Source organism: Dipodomys spectabilis, unplaced genomic scaffold, assembly GCF_019054845.1.
Source record: "Dipodomys spectabilis isolate Male_0828 unplaced genomic scaffold, ASM1905484v1 ptg000054l, whole genome shotgun sequence".
Classification (NCBI taxonomy): domain Eukaryota; kingdom Metazoa; phylum Chordata; class Mammalia; order Rodentia; family Heteromyidae; genus Dipodomys; species Dipodomys spectabilis.
The window spans coordinates 20,663,826-20,683,675 of NW_024870731.1; the positions used below are offsets into that span (position 1 = coordinate 20,663,826).

At 43.8% G+C, this 19,850-nt stretch overlaps 1 protein-coding gene across 1 annotated transcript in view; it reads left to right on the plus strand.

The window, feature by feature from the left end:
• Abhd6 (abhydrolase domain containing 6, acylglycerol lipase) overlaps positions 1-13,656 on the plus strand; it is a 47,713-nt gene extending 34,057 nt beyond the window's left edge. Inside the window, exons 5-10 of the mRNA XM_042680138.1 lie at positions 555-668; positions 1,745-1,877; positions 5,621-5,778; positions 6,683-6,737; positions 6,941-7,041; positions 12,321-13,656. Coding sequence (XP_042536072.1) covers positions 555-668; positions 1,745-1,877; positions 5,621-5,778; positions 6,683-6,737; positions 6,941-7,041; positions 12,321-12,497 — 738 coding nt within the window. The 3' untranslated portion in view covers positions 12,498-13,656. The remainder of the gene's footprint in view (positions 1-554; positions 669-1,744; positions 1,878-5,620; positions 5,779-6,682; positions 6,738-6,940; positions 7,042-12,320) is intronic.
• The last annotated feature ends 6,194 nt before the right edge of the window (positions 13,657-19,850 follow it).

The window sequence follows — 19,850 nt, forward strand, 5'->3', positions numbered from 1 at the left end:
CTCAAAATGATAGAATGCTAGCCTTGAGCAAAAGAGCTCAGAGACAGTGCCCTGGCCCTGTGTTTAAGCTCTACAACTGGCAAAAAAAGAAAAAGAAAAGAAAAGAAAACACACACACACACACACACACACACACACACACACACACACACACACAAAACCTTTAAGAAAAGAAAAGCTGGGCACTGATGGCTCAAGCCTGTAATCCTAGCTACTCATGAGGCTGAGATCTAAGGATCATGGTTTGAAACCAGCCCAGGCAAGAAAATCCATGAGATTCATCTCCAATTAACCTCCAGAAAATTGGAAGTGGCACTGTGGCTCAAAATGGTAGAGCACTAGCCTTGAGAGAAAAAGCTCAGGGATAGCCCCCAGGCCCTGAGTTCAAGCTCCATGACCAACAAAACATAAAAAGGAAACTAGGAGATCTCAAAACGCACATCCCCAGGGATGTCTAACCAGGAGACTTGGTAAGTGGGAACAACCTTTTTAGAAAAGCAAGTAGATATAGTTGTCACATCATATTCTGAGTTTCTGGGTCTATGTTCCCTCAGTTCCTTCCAAAGAATTTGCATTTGATCTGCGTGGATATGCCAGGACACGAGGGCACCACTCGCTCCTCCCTGGATGACCTGTCCATAGATGGGCAAGTCAAAAGAATCCATCAGGTAAGTAGGAGGCACCATCAAAACTCCCCACCCAGCTGCCCACCACTGCCTGCCCAAGCAGGAGAACCAGGCAAGAGAGTTCCACATTGACTCCAGAGCAGCCTCCAGTGCATTCGGTCTGCCCATGATCCCCAACTAAATGGCAACTTAGTGCCATCCACAGTCATATTACGAACTGTTCTGCACTAAGCTGGTGGCACTTACTCATGAGGAAATACAACTCGAGCATTTTCCCAGCCCTTTGAAAATGAGTTTAGAATTCTTCAAGACAGTTTTCCACTCTCGAGGTTTGTTTGTGTGTTTACCAACTACATGGTAACAGCAATTGCCCCTCTGCCTAGTTAGGAACAATATACTTTGCATTTTGTTGTATTTTAACATCTATCTCTTGCTTTTCCTGACTGGGATTTTAAGGCCAGGAAAGCTAGGGAGCCATTTCACAATCGATCAGCCTATATTGTTTCAAATGAACATTAGATATTTTCTCTATTTACTTAATGTCTGCCTCTGCTGTTGAAATATATATTTTAATAAGATCAGGAACTTATCCTTTTTCTGCATCCTCAGCAGCTAACCTTAATTCCTTGCATATAGTAAATATCCCCCCTCATCCATTTTTTTTCTGTGATGGATAGATGTATGGAAGTTGATTGGATAAATGGATAGATGTGGGGGAGGTTTTAAATTAAAGCAGAAGTCATCAAACTGTGGCCTGTGGAATATAATTGGCCTGCCATCTGTTTGGGTAAACTTAAGTTTTAATGGAACAGAGAGCCACACTTGGTCACTTAGATATTGTCTTTGGCTGCTTTTGTGGGATAATAGCAGAGTTGAATGGTTGCAAAAAGATCATATGTGACCCTTCAGTAACCTGTGCCAAGTAGAGTATAGCCCAAGGGATGGGCCTCCCACAGGGATGGCTAATTGTCTGGATAGTGGATCGCATGGTGTCAGAACCTTTTTGATCAGTAGTGATTCTCCATGGACCATAGTCACATTCAGGTGTACAGTTGTCTCCACTCTGTAATGACCACTGCTGAGGTATAACCAGCCTCTTCCTTCCTCCCCTCACCTAGTTTGTTGAATGCCTCAAGCTGAATAAGAAACCCTTCCACTTGATCGGCACATCCATGGGTGGCCACGTGGCTGGTGTGTATGCTGCCTATTACCCATCGGATATTTCCAGCCTGTGCCTTGTGTGCCCTGCTGGTGAGTTACATGGCTGGAACATCCCCCTGTGTAACTTGTGCATGGAGTGTGAATCTTTGAAGACATGAGTATGCAGTGTCTGATATGACTATTTTAAAAAAATCACCTTTCTGGTATGGAATTTAAAGATTATGTGATGCTTTATTGATAACTAACCAAGCAACAACTACCTACCCATAATCTGACTGATTCAAAATGTAGAAGAGAGCTTCTGTAGTTCAGTGATAGAATTGCTTGCCAGGCATATGCAAGGGCCTGGGTTCTATCTCTAGTATTAGAAAGAAAAAGTAGAACTAGCCCTGTTCCAAAAAACAATCAGAGGTACAAAGTTAAAATGTGCATAGTGCTTTGTAGTACATAGTGCTTTGAACTATGTGCATGAGAGTATTTGTTTTTGTTTAGTGTTATTTTTGCAGTAACCGGGGTTTGAACTCTGGATATGGCATTTGCTAAGCAGATGCTGTACCACTTGAGCCATGCCTCTAGCCTCCTTTTGTATTGGTTATTTTCAAGGTAGGGTCTTGCCTTATGCTGGGGCCAGCCTGGGCTGCAATTCTCCTACTTGTGTTTCCTCATGCTGCTGAGGATGACAGGTTGTGTACCCTTATACCTAGCCGTTGGTTGAGATGGAGTCTCAAGAACTTTGACATGTGAGCTGGTCTTGAACCATAATCTTGGCCTCTTCAGTAGTTAGGATAACAAACTTGAGCCTCTGGCCCTAGCTTAAACTATAATGTTCTGTGGTCACTCAATATCTATTCAGCTTTCAAGGGCTAAGACTATTTGTGAATTTAATTCTCACTATATCTCTGTGAAGTGAAGGTACTATTTTTATACCGCTCCTTTTCCTCCTTTTTTTTTTTCTTTCTGAAAACAGAGATCTTCATTAATTACTAGACCTTTAGAAAAAGATGAGTAGGCTTTGATTTTTTTTTCTATACATACACATGTTGACTTGAGCTATAAATACCATGTGAAATAAGGTTTTTAAATTCATTTTTCTTCCGTAAGTCTTCAAACTTGAGTTTATAGTATAGAATAGATAAAAATCTTTAGTTCTTTTTTGTTTTCCTTCTCCCTCTATTTTTGATATTTTATTGGGGTATTATTTACATAAAACAATTTGTTGTTTAAATATTAAGTATATGTTGGGCACCAGTAGCTCATGCCTGTCTGTAATCCAACTACTCAGGAGCTGAAATCTGATGAACAATGTTCAAAGCCAGCCAGGTAGGAATGTCCATGAAACTCTTATCTCCAATTAATCCAGAAGTGAAGCTGGGGCTAAAGAGGTAGGGTTCTGTTTAGCAAAATTGCTGAGGAACAATGCCTAGACTCTTGAGTTCAAACCCCAGAACTGGCACACATACAAACATTTTAAGTGTTTATCTATGACTGTTTATATTCATAATTACCATACACATAAAGATATTATGCCCACTTGATAGATGGAAACATTGAGATACCAAGAAATCATATTAAGCTGGACATGGTGATTCATGCCTGTAATCCTAGCCACTCAGGACACAGGTACCTAAGGATCACAGTACAAAGCTGGCCCAGTCAGATAAATCCTAGAGACTCACGTCTCTAGTTGATCAGCAAAAATCCAGAATTGGAGATGTGGCTCTAGTGATAGAACCTCAGTTTTGAGTGAAAAAATTGAGACTATAGAGGTCCTGGGCCTCCGTGCTGGCACACATACAAAATCACATTAGAACCAGAACCAGGATCCCCATACAGATTTCAGCACCCACACTGAGGGTGTGGGAATCCTTTGACACTTGCTCTTTTATTTATATGATGCAGCTAGAAACTGAGCATTCGCACCTCTTCCTTAACAAGTTGACCTTAAAAATACTTCTGTCACCATGAAAGTTTTCAGGTCTGTTAAGGATACTGAAATTAGAGACAAGCTCCCAAAGAGTTCTCTCTTCCCCTTCCCCCTTTTCCAAGCACCATGTCTGAAATGAAATCATTTGGTCTTTTATTTTTTGGTCCAGTCATGGGGCCTGAACTCTGGGCCTGGGCGCTGTCCCTCAGCTCTTCAGCTCAAGGCTAGCGCTCTACCACTTGAACCATAGCGCCACTTCCGGCTTTTTTCTTTTTGCTTATGTGGTGCTGAGGAATCGAACCCAGGGCCTCCTGCATGCAAGGCAAGCGCTCTACCACTGAGCCACCTTCCCAGCCCCTCATTTGGTCTTTTAATAGCAAAGTTTGAGAATTGAAGAACAGCTATAGTAGATGTCTATTAAATATTAATTCATTTCTGGAAGGTTATATCTAACTGGCATTTCCATGTATATGTTTGGTTGCTCAGAGAAGAACTTCATATCAGAGTTTTAATGTAAAATGTTAAATTGCTTATATGTGAAAAAATATTTTAAAAATTAGCATAATACCCTACCTAAGTTTTTATTATTAAACTGGTTTTAAATTTTGAAATAATTTTAAATTTATAGAAAATTTTCAGAAATAAAGACCCTACTCCCTTTCCCCAGTTTTTTCCTTCCTTCTTTCTTTCTCTTTCTCCTTCCTTCCTTCCTTCCTCCCTTCCTCCCTTCCTTCCTTCCTTCCTTCCTTCCTTCCTTCCTTCCTTCCTTTCTCTCTCTCTCTCTCTCTTTCTCTCTTCTCTCTCTTTCTCTCTTTCTTTCTCTCTTTCTTTCTCTCTTTCTTTCTCTCTTTCTTTCTCTCTTTCTTTCTCTCTTTCTTTCTCTCTTTCTTTCTCTCTTTCTTTCTTTCTTTCTTTCTTTTTTGTGGGTCCTGAACTCTGGGCCTGGGTGCTGTCCCTCAGCTCTTTAGCTCAAGGTTAGCACTCAACCACTGAAGCCACAGCACTACTTCCAGCTTTTTCTGCTTATGTGGTGCTAAGGAATTGAACCCAAGGCCTCATGCATGCAAGGCAAGCACTCTACCACTAAGCTACCTTCCCAGCCCTAATCTTGTTTCTTAATGGCAACAAATTTATTGTGAGGTGAGCTTGTTAAAAATGGAGGAAACTGGGGCTGGAAAGGTGGCTCAGTGGTAGAGTGCTTGCCTTGCATGCATGAGGCCCTGGGTTTGATTCCTCAGCACCACATAAGCAGAAAAAGCCAGAAGTGGCTCTGTGGCTTAAGTGGTAGAATGCTAGCCTTGAGCTGAAGAGCTGAGGGACAGCGCCCAGGCCCAGAGTTCAGGCCTTATGACTGACAAAAAAAAAAGAGAGAGGGGGGAAGAAAAGAAAAGAAAAGAAACTAAACAAGATTAGCTGGGGAGCTGGGAGCTTGTGCCTGTAACCCTGGCCTCTTAGGAGCCTGAGATCTGAGGATCATAATTCAAAGCTAGCCTGGATAGACAAACCTATGACACTCTCATTTCCAATAAACAATCAAAAAGCTGGTAGTGGAGGCATGGGTCAAGTGATCGAGCACTAGTGATGAATGAAGAAGTCAAGCAAGAGTGTGAATTCAAGTCCCACTACTTGCACCTATGCATGTGCGTGCACGCACCTCCTACACGCGCACACCACACACACACACACACACACACACACACACACACACACACACACACACACACACACACACACACACACACACACACACACACACACACACACACACACCAAAAGGAAAAGAATTTATTCTCCTGGTAAAAGAAGCCTGACATGTTAGATTTGAATGGCAATTGGAAATTCCCTGTTTAAAATGAGGCTTGGTACGAAGACAGATGTATTGTCAAGCTCTCTGGTTTGAATCACACAGGCTTGCAGTATTCAGCTGATAATGAGTTTGTACAACGGATCAAATCGCTGGAAGACTCACCCACCACACACAAGATTCCCTTGGTCCCATCCACTCCAGAAGAGATGAGTGAAATGCTCCAGCTCTGCTCCTATGTCCGCTTCAAGGTGCCTCAGCAGGTACAGTGGCTTGCAGCCATGCCCTTGTGTTCTCTGGGGGCTCCAGGGGCCACACCAGCTTCCCTCCTAGGTCCTCTGCTGTTCCTGTTCACTAGCACCTTCTTATCCACTTCCATTTGTTCATTTCACAGTGGCTACATGGTGCCAGTGACATACCAGGCTCTGCACTGGGCATAGTGGTGAATATATAAGACCAAGAAGGTGCCCGAGAAGGTGTAGTTCAATATAGAGGGTAGACAATTAACAAATTAAAAAAATTAAGTCAGGTGCCAGTGACTCATAATCCTAGTTATTCAGGAGGTTGAAATCTGAGGATCACAGTTTGAAGCTAGCCTGGGCAGGAAAGTCTGTGAGACTTTTTTTTTTTTTTTTGCCGGTCATGGGGCCTGAACTCTGGGTCTGGGCGCTGTCCCTCAGCTCTTCAGCTCAAGGCTAGCGCTCTACCACTGGATCCACAGCGCCATTTCCGGCTTTTTCTATTTATGTGGTGCTGAGGAATCGAACCCAGGGCCTCATGCTTGCAAGGCATGCACTCTACCGCTGAGCTACCTTCCCAGCCCTGTGAGACTCTTGTCTACAATTAACCACCAAAAAGCCAAAAATGGAACTGTGACTCAAGTAGTAGAGTGTAACCTTGAGCAAAAAAGCTCAGGAACAGCACTGAGGCCCTGAGTTCAAGCTCCAGGACTGGCACCAAAAATAAAATTTTTTAAATATATATATGCCTTTCAAGATCTTACCTCCCAATAATACCATATACCACGGCTATGAGGACTTGCAAGATTAGCCCTTGACAGTTCAGGAAATAGCTGGCCTTTTTTCCCCCTCCATTATTTCAGAGCTGTGAGAGGCCTGAGGAAATGAGTGTTCCCTTGCTTTCTGACTTTGGTTTATCTGTCCTCAGATCCTTCAAGGCCTGGTGGATGTCCGCATCCCCCATAACAACTTCTACCGGAAGTGTGAGTAGCTCTTTTGTTCAGCTGGGAGATGGTTACAAGTGAAGCTTGTGGTTGGTTGTTTTTTAAAGCTCTGTAACTCTGAAATGTTTTATGGGCCCCTGAGGCAGGGAAGTGGTGGCCTGGGGTTCACTATCCCTTGACTCTGTTGTGGTACTCCTGGGCACAACTAAGTACATGCTCACATGTTTCCCTTTTTTGGACAGTGTTTTTGGAAATCGTGAGTGAAAAGTCCAGATACACTCTACATCAGAACATGGAGAAGATCAAGGTCCCAACACAGGTCATCTGGGGAAAACAAGACCAGGTATGTCACAAAGCCCTCAGAAAAGAGCCTTGAGGAAAAGCAAGTGGGCAGAGTCTCTTTGATCTATTCCTCTTATCTGGAAGGGGTGGCATCTGCACCTGCCAAGTGCCTGGGTTCACAGTCCTGAGTTGAGACCCTTGTCATTTCTTCTTGTGGTGTTTCTAAGAAGCAGACTATAGACATTTACTTTGAGACCATCAATTGTCCTGCTCCTCCTCAAACACCCCCCCCCCCCAAATTTACCATCCATGATGATTCTTGTCCAAAACAATCTTTTTCTTCTTTTTTTGTAGTACTTGGGTTTGAGCTCAAGGCCACATGCTTGCTAGGCAAACTCTCTACCACTTAAGCCACAAGCCTAGCCTTTTTTTTCTTTTTTCTTTAGTTACTTTTTTTCATAGGGTCTCACTTTTGCCTGGAGATGGCTCAGATCTCAAATCTCTTACCTATAACCTCCTGCATAGCTGAGATGATGGGTGCATGCCATCATGTTCAGTTTATTGATCTGGATGAGCGTCCAGATTGGCTTTACACAAAGATTCTTCTGATCTCTATGAGCCACTATGCCTGCCCTTCTCTTTCACTTCGTGTGTGTGTGTGTGTGTGTGTGTGTGTGTGTGTGTGTGTGTGTGTGTGTGTTGAACTTAGGGCTTGAGCACTGTCTCTTAACTTTTTTGCTCAAGGCTAGTGCTCTACCATTTGAGCTACAGATCCAATTCTGGCTTTTTGGTGGTTAATTGGAGATAAGAGGCTCAGACTTTCTTGCACAAGCTAGTTTGAATCACGATCCTCAGATCTTAGCCTCCTGAGTAGCTAAGATTACAGGCATAAGCTACCATCACCCAATTTACAACTGTGTTTCAGAAACCATCTCCTTCATATAATTCAAAGCCAGAGGAAAGAGTGGGACAAAAAAAGAGGAAGCAGTGAGAAACAGATCCTCTAAAAAACCTACAACACAGGCAGAATAAGTATCTGCTGATGGGTAGGCAGGAGTCTTATACTAGGGAATATTGTGAATAAAGGGTATTACCTTAATCCACTATATTTTTAAAGTTCACTATCTTAATCCACTTTCTGAGGCTATAACAAAATGCCTGAAACTGGTTCATTTATATGGATTGGAAGTTTACCAGGCTTGGTGTTTTGGAGGTTGGCATGTCATAGAGCACCCACCAGCATCTGGTGAGTGGCTTCCTGCTGTACTATAACAGAGAGGAGGGTTTCATGTGATGATAGAGATGTGGATCTAGACAGAGCCCACAGTGGTAAGAAAGCCACTCCCACAATAATAAAGCTCTTCCCACAACAGTGACTCCATCCATCCATCCATCCATCCATCCATCCATCCATCCATCCATCCATCCATCCACCCATCCAGGCAGACAGAGCTCTCTTTAATCAGTTCATCTCTTGATGAGAGGGATAGGTTCCTATGAACTTTTGGAGGACACATTGAAACCTCAGCAGACCCCAAGATGAAGGCCACCATGGGGAGGGAGGGCAGTGGTGACTCCAGTCAGTGTGGCAGAGGGAACACAGCACAGGGATGGGGGAGGAGGAGAGAAGGAAGGTTTCCATCTTCCTTTCTTCAGAGAATGAAAGCAGCTTTGTGTGCCTGAGCCACAGAGGTAGCATCCAGGCTTGGTCAGCAGGCAGTCAGTTGATCAGGAATCAGCTCAGAACAACAGAGGTCTTTATTGTAAAAACACCCAGGTGATTTGAGCCTCCCAGGGACTAGCAGGGAAAGGCTATAACCCATTGTTTTGTGGAGACTCCAGGAGCCAAGCCCTGTGCTCTTGGTGCCTTGGAGTCAGAAAGTCTGCATCCCAGTTCCACTTTGGCCCTTTTCAGCCCTTCTTACCCTGTACCTTTAAGCAGTCACTCAGCCACTCCAAATAGAACATTTCTTCCACTCCTGTGGTACTTGTGAGGCTCAAACGTCCCAGTATATGATGAACGATCATGTGAATGATGCCTCCTGTTGGGCACAGTACAGCCTGTAAACACCGAAACCTGGCAGCCCCTCCTGATCGTATCCTACATGTCAATCCAAGCACCTCTCTTATGGCCCTTCTCCCTGCTTATACAGTGCCTCACAAACAAGATCTTGAATTTCTTTATTGCATTCATGTTTTTTTCTTAAATGACACTTTAAAATATTTTTTTTTATCTTGAATGATAAGGATTTGGGTACCCATTTAAATTTTATGCTCTAGGTAAGGACTTCAGTTAAATCATTTCATCCTAGCCCTGAATAAAATGAAATGGAAGAAAAAGATTAACCATTTAAGCCAGACATAGGTGGCTCACACCTGTGATCCTAGCTACTCAGGAGGCTGAGAGCTGAGGATCACAGTTCAACACCTGCCAAGGCAGGAAAATTTGTAAGACTTTAATCTCTAACCATCAAAAAACCAGAAGTGGAACAGTGGCTTACGTGGTAGAGCACCACCCATGCACAGGAAAGCTAAGGGACAGCATTCATACCCTAAATTCAAATCTCCAGGACTGGCACCAGAAAAAATAATAAATAAATTGCTGGGCTGATGGCTCATGCCTGTAATCCTAACTACTCAGGAGGCTGAGATCTGTGGATCACAATTCAAAGCCAGCTTGGGCAGGAAACTCCATGAGACTCTTTTCTCTAATAAACCACTTGAAAACCGGAAGTGATGCTGTGGCTTAAGCCGTAGACCCTTGCCTTGAGCTGAAGAGTGCAGGGAAAGTGCCTAGGCCCAGAGTTCAAGCCCCACAACAGACAAAAAAAAAATAGATAAACCATTTATATGAATAATTTGTCCAATAAATAGCTTCTGTGGTTCCCACCAACATATATAGGTGATCACAGGAAACCCCTGAGCCGTTTTGTCTATGACTTGTTGTTTCTGTTCTCTGCAGGATGGCTCTATGGTGGAGAGTTTCTTCTTTTCCACATCTTTTGTTCTGTTTTTAAATCTGTTGACTATGGACATTTTCCCCAAAGTAGCTGGGTTTCATTCCTGTTAAGTCAGTGGCTACACTGAAGCATCTGCCCTGTGGCTGGCATTCCTTTCTGGCTGAGCTCTGAAGCCCCAGGTCCTCTTCATGAGCTTTGCAGGGCTCTCTTCTCCACTGAGATTTCTGCTTGTTCCACTTCTGGGTACATAGGAAATCTTGGTTTTAATGATCTAAGTCTGAGAGAAAGTGCTTCAAGTCTTTGCTTCTGCTATTAAGGATGGAACAGAAGGCCCTTAGCTGGGAGGTTGCACCAAACGCAAACATACCTCAAGGGAGGATGTGAGAAAAAAGATGGTTTAGACTGGCATGAGAGCAGAGGGTAGCCTACAGGGAAAACAAAGTGGATGAAGCCTGGTGCCAATAGCTCGTACCTGTAATCCTAGCTACGCAGGAGACTGAGATCTGACAATTATAGTTCCAAGCAGATCCATGGGACTGTCATTCTCCAATTAACTAGCGAAATGCCAGAAGTAAAGCTATGGCTCAAGTGGTAGAACTCCAGTCTTGAGCCTAAAAGCCAAGGGAGAATAAGAGGCCCTGAGTTCAAGTGTCAGTACTGGCAGCAGCAACAGGAGCAGGTATCTGTGGCTCATGCCTGTAATCCTAGGTCTTTAGGAGACTGAGATCTGAGGATTGTAGTTTGAAGCCAGCCTTGAGAAAAAAAATGCTAAAGGAGAACAGTTGGGTCCTGAGTTTAAATCCCAGTACTAGGCAACAAACAATCAAAAATGTAAGGTAGACTTTAGGTCAAATTCACTTTAGGATAAGTGCTTCCTTTTATTCGACACCTGGTACATTTTGTCATTCGTGTGATTACACTGTTTTATCAACCTGGCCAGAGATTTTAAGGTTGGTCATTGATGTCTGGGCATCACTTCAGAGAAAGACAGATTCTTCTCCATACTCCCTTCAAGACAGGTGTCTGTCCTTGAGATAAGTATTTGAAACACTTTTTATGCCAGGAAGCATCATCTTCCCAGGTGTTTTTCCAGGGTAAATGTCTTTCTTTAAGAGATCTTCACTCAGTTTCCAGAGCACATTAATTATTTGGAGCAAGCAGGCAGGGTCAGGGTGAGAGAGCTTCTCTTCTTCCCCCCATCTTCGCTACCCCCCATCTCTCACTTTCTTGCTTTGTTCTAGTACTGCAGCTTATGAGGGAATATAAGGCCCAAAGCAGGGGCTGGGAAGGTGGCTCAGTGGTAGAGCACTTGCCTTGCATCCCTAAGGCCCTGGGTTCGATTCCTCAGCACCACATAAGCAAAAAGAAAAAAGCCAGAAGTGGCACTGTGGCTCAAGTGGTAGAGTGCTAGCCTTGAGCTGAAGAGCTGAGGGACAGTGCCCAGGACCAGATATCGGGCCCCACGACCGGACCCCCCCCCCCCCCAAAAAAAAAAGCCCAAAGCAAAGCAGACAGTGCTTCTGTGTGTGGTTTTTTTTTTTTGTTGTTGTTTTATTTTTATGCCAGTCCTGGAGCTTGAACTCAGGGCCTAGGCAGTGTCCCTGAGCTTCTTTTGCTCGAAGCTAGCTCTCTACCACTTGAAACATAACTCTACTTGGAGATGAGAGTCTCACAGACTTTTCAGCTTGGTCTGGCTTTGAACTGTGATCCCCAGATCTCAGCCTCCTCAGTAGCTAGGATTATAAGTGTGAGCCACCAGCACCCAGCTTTCTTCTGTGGTTCTAAAGAAGCTACTCATGAGTACAGTGTGTCTGAATTCCTGGTATGCTATTTCTCATGCCTCATTTTCCCTGTATCCTGCCTCCTGCCTCCTTCTTGCCACCATGCCCCTCCCCACTGTCTGCTTGCTCTCTCAGTCTCCAGCTCTCTGCTGACCTCTCCCTTTTCTATGACTTATTACCCTTGTGTTTCTCAAAGATGGGGACTCTTCCCTACTCAGACAATGTCTTCTGTTTTCCTGATTCTCTTCAACTCTCAGCTCCAAGCATCTCTTCCAACAGAGCCCCTGGCACGCTGTGTTGTATTTCTCTCTTGAACACTGATTCCCTTCAGACTATAACCTCTACTTAGCCAAGGACTGTCTTTTCCACCTCATTTTCCCTAGCATCAGGACAACGCCTGGTACCCAGTTGCAGAATCAAACAGAAGGCAAGCTGGTCACTCCCATCAAAGAGCCACAAACCCCAAGGCCAAAGCAACTTGGTCTTCCAATCCACCCCACCTCCCTGACCTCCCAAGTCCCAGTGGAAGCTCTGTCCACAGAGTGCACTCAGGTGGCCAAATCTTGACATGCTGTCACATTCCCTCTCGGTCCTGGCAGGTGCTCGACGTTTCTGGAGCAGATATGCTGGCCAAGTCAATCGCCAACTGCCAGGTGGAGCTTCTGGAAAACTGTGGGCACTCAGTGGTGATGGAGAGACCTCGGAAGACAGCCAAGCTCATTGTTGACTTTTTAGCTTCTCTGCACAACACAGACAACAACAAGAAGCTGGATTGAGCCTCCTTCTGCAGCCTGCAGCCTGCATTCTGCACAGCATCAGCCCCCAGAACCTGACGCGGCCACCACTCTCAGGAATCCTGCCCCAAACGCGGTTGGAGCACCAGCGCCAGTGTCCCTGAAGAAGCCAGGCCCCTGTTTCCTATATCCTTGATTCCATAGAGCTTCAAGAGCCACAGGAAATCTCTAAGATCTTTTTTGTCCCTCCCCCAAATGGAAACCCAAATGGAACAAAATAAGAAAGCCTAGCCATGAAACCTACTGAGGTCTTCAATTTCTGTCACTGACAAGCTTGTGTTCAATGGCCACCTTGGCCCATCATCATCAAGAATATTTTCTTTAAGACACTGCTTCACACACTCAAACTCAAGGTATTTTTTTTTTTGTGGCTTCAGATATATCCCCTGCATGGTCAGTGTTTTTTACACGAGCGTTAGTCCTCATTCTCTGAACCTTCTTGTTTAGATCAAATTCACATTTTGCATAGAGACTTTCAGAAATGTGAATGCAGCAATGAGCTGCAAGATCAGGAAGAAAGTAGAAATGGCCCCCACCTCAGAAAGAGAAAGAAAGAAAGAAAGAAAAGAACAGAACTCCAGGGGTTGGAGGCATGGCTCAGGTGATGTGAGTGCCAGCCAATGAGTGACTGTGTCAGACACTGAGTTCGAGTTCCAGTTTTGGCCAGAAAAAAAAAGTAGAAATTGTTCCTATCTTTTGCACTTGTGGAAATGTGTGTGGTGGAGAGGGGCTTTGTCCATGGCCAGCTTGCAGATGGACCGAAGTAGCAGAAAACACAGGTGGGTGGTTTATTTGGCACCTATGAGCCAGGTAGATTGTGAGGGACCCCAGAACAGTTGCAGAATAAGAATACCTGGTGAGGTGGGTTTCCCAGGAATGATTCCTGATTTCTAAAAAGAAGAGTAATAAAGCAATAATGTTCTAGACATCTAAGTAATCAGACTCAAGTTCTAAACATGTGCAACTCATGGGGACTCTTTTCTATTTTGCTGTGCTACTGAAAAACTCTTGGATGTAAAATACTAGTTTGTTAATGAATTCTGTGAATTCTGTGAACAGTAGCGTGATTGAAAATAAGTCAAAACAGTTGTAAAAGTGACTACAAAGATGTGAAATAAATTTAATAAGTCTGTATACGCAACATGTAGGTGGTTTCTCCTTCTGAGCTCTTACTTAAGTGCAAGGCTATGAAGCACTTATGTTCAATTTCTTGATTGTTTTATATGTTTGTTTTGCTATGCTAGAGATCATACCTAGGCTAGCGCACACCTCAGGCAAGTGATCTACTACTATCCCAAGAGCTATCCCCAGCTCTTGATTGTTTTGAGACAGGGTCTCACTATGTTTTCCGGGTAGCCTCATTCTCTGTGTAGGCCAGGCTGGCCTCTAACTCTTGATTTTCTTGTCCCTAACTGAGTGCTGGGATAACAGGTATGAACCACTAGGTCTGACTAAAGTGTATGTGTGGTGCTTAATTACGTAGACTTTGAAAGTCTTTGCTTGCATGTTTTATTAGTTTTATTAAATGAAACTGCAGTACTTACCCAACTGAAATTATATATCCGAAGCAGAAGTCATCAAACTATCCTTTTGACTGTCTTCTATTGCATTTGGTTGCCCCTAAACAACCCAAGAGCTTGATTCTTTCAAATCTTTACATAGAATCTGAAGCTAAGTAGCTATGGGAATAAGGTAAGAAGAACCTTGTGGTTTCAATGGGAATTTAATGCATTGGGTTTTATCCTCCCCCATCCCCCCCCCCCCCCCCCGCTTTTTTTTTTTCTGCTAGTTAGTACTGGGATTTGAACTTGCACTTGCTAGACACATGCTCTATTGCTGAGTCATGCTTCCAGGACTGTTCATTGTGTGTGTGTGTCTGTGTCTGTGTCTGTGTGTTTGTGTGTCTGTGTGTTTGTGTGTCTGTGTGTGTCTGTGTCTGTGTGCTGGTCTGAAACTTGAACTCTGAAGCTAAACACTGTTCCTTAGCTTTTTCAGTCAACACTGGTGCTCTGCTCTTTGAACCACAGCTCCACTTCCATCTTTTTTCTGGTTAATTGGAGATAAAGAGTCTCACCGATTTTCTTGCCCCATGCTAGCTTTGAACTACAGTTCTCAGATCTCAGAATAATGAATAGTGAGGATTTACAGGTGTGAGCCCAGCACCTAGCTTAGCATTGTTTTTTATTTTTTACTTTTTAAATTATTTTTATTTTTTATTGTTATTATAAATGTGATGTACAGAGAAGTTACAGTTATGTAAGTCAGATAATGAATACATTTCTTTTTGGACAGTGTCACTCTTTCCTGCTTCAGTATGCCTGGACAGCAAGTCTTCATATTTACATTTCCCATAAAGGAAGGATAACAGAGGCGTACCACTATGTTTAGCTACTGACCAAGAAAGGGTTTATTTATTTATGTATTGCCCAGGATGGTCTTGAACCTGTCTTCCCTATCTCAGCCTCCTAAGCAGGTAGTATTACAGGCATAGTCCACCAGTGTCTTGCTGAGTGATCATGGCAGTGTTTTGCCTTTGGCTCCTGGAGGAACCTCCCCTTCCTGGGTGCTGAATTTTTGGTCTCTAAATCCTCAAGGCAATGTACAGGAACCTTAGGCCATGTTTAGGAGAGGAGAGATCCCACAGGCAATAGATAGGAGAGAAGATTCTAACAGATTTTGACAATGTCAGTGACCCAAGGTCAAAGCTGGCAGGGAGGGAGAGGAGCTAGGTCAGCAATCTCTTCCCAGAGCTCTCAGAGCTAGGTGTGATTTGGGTTCAGAAATATTCACATTGAAAGGGTCCTGTGGTGTGTACCCCATAAATCATGTAACGCCCTATCTACATGTATGAGCAAATGAGGGCATTCTTGTATTTTCTGTGCAATATACATATAATGGGACAAGAACCCTAGCAAGCTTCTCCTGAGTTAAGATTAAGTCTTGATTGTAATATGTAGTTTCCAGCCTCCCACCCCTACCCTCGGGTTGCAGATAAAGATCAGGAGCCTGCATTCCAGTTGCAACTCTCCTCCATAGGGCAGGAAAGCACCCCAAGTCTGTTCCCACTTGAGCAGAGCAGCCTGTAGATGGTGTGCTCTACAGCTCCCTCTTGTGCCTAACAGCAGCATATGCAGATAGTATACTTCGTAACCATTACTGTTAGAAAAGTGGTGCTTTGTCACTTTAAATAGAAACAAATGCTAAAAGGAGGAAGTCTCCTACATCCTCTGCACATCCCACCTTTCCTCCACTGGCCTCTTGGGATACTTGTGTGAAACTGGAGCTCTAGGCCACAGGCCCAACTCCAGGTATTACAAGTACCAGGTTTGGTCAGGTTTAGTATATGGGACAGGCATGCTGTGGGAATTGGCAAAAAAGCATTTTAACCCATCTTTGGGGGCACAGACATGAGTTTTAGGGTGTGTGTGTGTGTGTGTGTGGTTTGCCAATACTGGGGCTTGAACACAGGGCCTGGGCACTGTCCCTTAGCTTTTTCACTCAATGCTGGTGTGTTACCACTTGAACCACACTTCCGGCCTTTTGTTAGTTGGAGATAAGAGTCTCATGAACTTTTCTGTCCAGGTTGGCTTTGCACCATGATTCTCAAATTAGCTTAAATAGAATTGTGGTTAGAGGAGAAAGGTGATGCATAATTAAGCAGTCCCAAGCAAAATGTGGCCTGGTTGATCAGGATCTCAGTTCTGGTTCTGCAGGGGATGCTGGAGAAATTGTCACTGATATCACTGGAGGGGAGAAATCTGGTTCCCATAAGGTGATTCCTGCTGCTCCAGGGTGCAGCTTCATTATGGCAGTTAACTGTCCTTATTTGGGGGGTAGTCTATCCTGCAAGACTCTTCTGAACCTTTCCTTGGGGTCATTTCTTTCCTTGTCATAAAGATGTTATCGATCAGTCCTGTGCTTCCTGGATTCCAAGGTGGCTGCAAGGTGACCGTGCAGAGAATGGTTCACAGCAGAGGCAGATTCAAAATGGAGGCAGAGAGGCCAAGATTTTCTCCTGCTTTTAGTGAATTCATGTAGTCACAAAAGGAGCCAGTGATTTTTCAGTAAAAAGTAGTAGTTTCTAAGTATGTGTTACACATGTACTTACATATACACACGTATAAACAGAGATCTGTGCAGATGCTTTTGTGTTTTACATCACCGTTGTTATGAACTATATTTTAGGACTCTTCTAGATTCAATCCATAAATCCCCAGGTTCCTGTAATGGACATGAGAATCTTCCAGAAAAAAGCACAGGGACCCCTCTGAGCCCCTGAATTTTAAGAAAGGATCTCAGGCCTCTCCAGAAATAATCTTCATGATTGCTAGATAGTTATTGCCCCCAAATTCCCCATTCCTCTGGGTCCTGGAGCTTTTAGGGGAGAGAGGTTTCTAAGCTACTTCTGAAGCAAGTGTCCTCCCTTATTGAAATGTATTTCAGAGCTTCTGGATGATACAAAGTTACAGTGGCTGGCTGCATTGACAGTCCACACACAGAAGGGGAGTTGTGGCTTGAAGAAGAGAAGACAGCAAGGACATCCTCCGATGGCAGGGGCCCAAGTGGAGCACACTGGGGCAGTGGCCAAGCTGTCTTGCTGCTGCCCCCTTTGCCTGCCTAGGCGATGGGGGTGGTTAGGATCTGACAGTCTAGGTCGGAGCTTCTAGTCTATTTCTATTGTCTGGTGGACTACCCCACTGTCCCTCCTCAGGAGTGCTGCTCATATCCCTCCAGCTCTTCTTTACTGGTGGTCCCCCAACCCTGCTGAGAGTGTTGGCTGCTAGGGGCTCACAGAGAACCACCCTCAATTGATCAGGCTAGAGAGACTGCCCACCTCACATCCCACTTCCCAAGGGTGCCAGATTTAAAAACAAAAACAAAAAACGGATGCCCAGTAAAACTTTTATTGCAGATGAACAATGAGAACATTTAGTAAAAGGATGTCCCACTGATTTTTCACTTTTTAATTTTTATTATGTATTTTATTTATGTATTTAGTCAGTTCTGGGGTTTGAACTCAGGGCCCTGGGTGCTGTCCCTGAGCTTTTGTTGCTTAAGGCTAGCACTCTACCACTCAACCACTTGAGCTCCACTTCTGGTTTTTTTTTTTTTTTTTGCTAATTAGAGATCAGAGTCTCATGGGCTTTCCTACTCAATCTGGCTTTGAATTGTGATCCTCAAATCTCAGTCTCCTGAGTAGCTAGGATTACAGACATGAGACACCCTTGCCTGGGCCATTGATTGTTTTTATAAAAAAAGAATCCCTTCCACCCCTCCACTAGAGACAAGCACATTTTCTCTCCCTTCCTCCCTCCCTTCCTTCTCTTTCCTTTCTTTCTTCCTTCCTTCCTTCTTTCCTCCCTCCTTCTTATATTTTCATTTGCTATAGTTGGCTCCAAAGGAGAAGTAAATAGGCATATCCTCAAAAGACCTTAAAGACTCCAAGACTTCTGGTATTATTTATGCTCTAGTTCTTCCACCACCAATGTGTGGAATTTAGCTCCCTCACCTGCTGAATCCTGCTTTCAACCTCTGTCCTGGGATAAACAGGAGCATTGCTTTCCTAAATCACAGGTGAGCACTTCCCAGAGCTTCTTGTTTGGAGAGGGTGCTCTGAGTCGCCTCAGAGGAGCAGCTTGCAGCCTGATTACACACAAGGGAGGGATAGGATACAGCTGTTAAGGTGCCAGGACCTCTTATCACCTTAGACAAATGACTTCGCTCCTTATGCTTCATTTTCGCCATCTGTGCAAGGTGTTAATGACTGTACAGCGAGTGGATGGGATCATATGCACAAGCTATCTGGCAGCTGGCCGGTTTCCTAATGGAAACCATGGCTGCACTTCTGTAGCTTTTACCTTATGATTATTTTCATTTCCATTATCTTCCCTTTACAGAGTTTGTGGACACAGACATGAATCCCACTGGGGGAATGGATGATTGTGGGACTAGAATTCCTCTTGGACCCTTCTCATGCCTTTTCTTTCCCAAGTTGGAAAAGCATAGCAGGAGGGGGTGCACACAGTTCAGGATGACTTAACTCTCTCTTGGCTGCCATACCTTCCAGTTCTGTTTCCCTTCAACTTTGCTGTGAATTACAGTGATTTGAAGGGCCTCCTAGATACCCAACTCCCCCATCCCCAGGCAACTAGCTCCACCCAATGCAATTTAGTATGTAAATATCTCTATATCATACCCCTGGGGACAACTAAAAAAAAGTAAAAAGGTGGGCCAGATGTGATGGTGTACACCTGTAATCCCAGCCAGGAGATTTGATACCCTGTCTCCAAATAAACAAAAGGAAGGAGGAAGAAAGGAAGGAAGGAAAGAGGGAAGGGAGGGAAGGAGGGAGCTGGAGGGATGGAGGAAGACAATAGTTACATCTGGAGAATGGGTGAAAGGAAAGTTTACTTTTCCTTGTTTATCCTTTAATATCAGTTGAGATAATAAATTGTACATTTACAAAACCCATTAAAATGACAAATGTTAGTTGAAAAACAAAATCTCAAGGCCAATTTCATGTGCTTTTTTATAATTCCAAGGATCTCCTTTATCCTCTACTCTGCCTTAAGAAGATAGTGCTGGCGGAAACTGGGCAGCAGGAAAGGCACTTCCTTCTCAGGGTCTAAGTACAGAAGTGAAAATTCACCAAGGTTCTTTGAAGACCAAAATATATGAGCTGCTCAGGCTTTCTGGGCCACACAGCCTGGCAGGAAAAGTTTGCCAGGTGGCTGCCTTTGAGAGAGTCTTTGCCATTAGTGTTTCCTGGGTGACAGACACTATACTATCAACTATTTTTTTTCACAGCTCTGTGAGGAAAATGTTAATTATCTTTCCATGTAAGAAATGCAGAAGCTAGAGAAGTGCCAAAAAGAAAAAAAAAAAAACAGATTCAAAATGAGTCTGGAAACTTCTGAAATCCATTTATTTATTTTATTTTGCCAGTCCTAAAACTTCAACTCAGAGTTTGAACCCTAGCCCTGAGCTTTTGTGCTCAAGGGTAGCACTCTAATACATGAACCATAGCAGCACTTCCAGTTTTTTAATCGTTAATTGGAGATAAGAGTCTCATAGACTTTCCTGCTCAAGAAGGCTTTGAATTGGATCCTCAGACAGACCTGTCTCCTGAGTATCTAGGATTACAGGTGTGAGCTACTGGCACCCAGCCAATCCACCAACTTTTTTCTTTTTCTTCCTTCCTTCCTTCCTTTCTCTTTCTTTCTTTCTTTCTTTCTTTCTTTCTTTCTTTCTTTCTTTCTTTCTTTCTTTCTTTCTTTCTTTCTTTTCTCTCTCTTTCTCTCCCTCCTTCCCTCCCCCCCCCCCATTTTGAGAAAT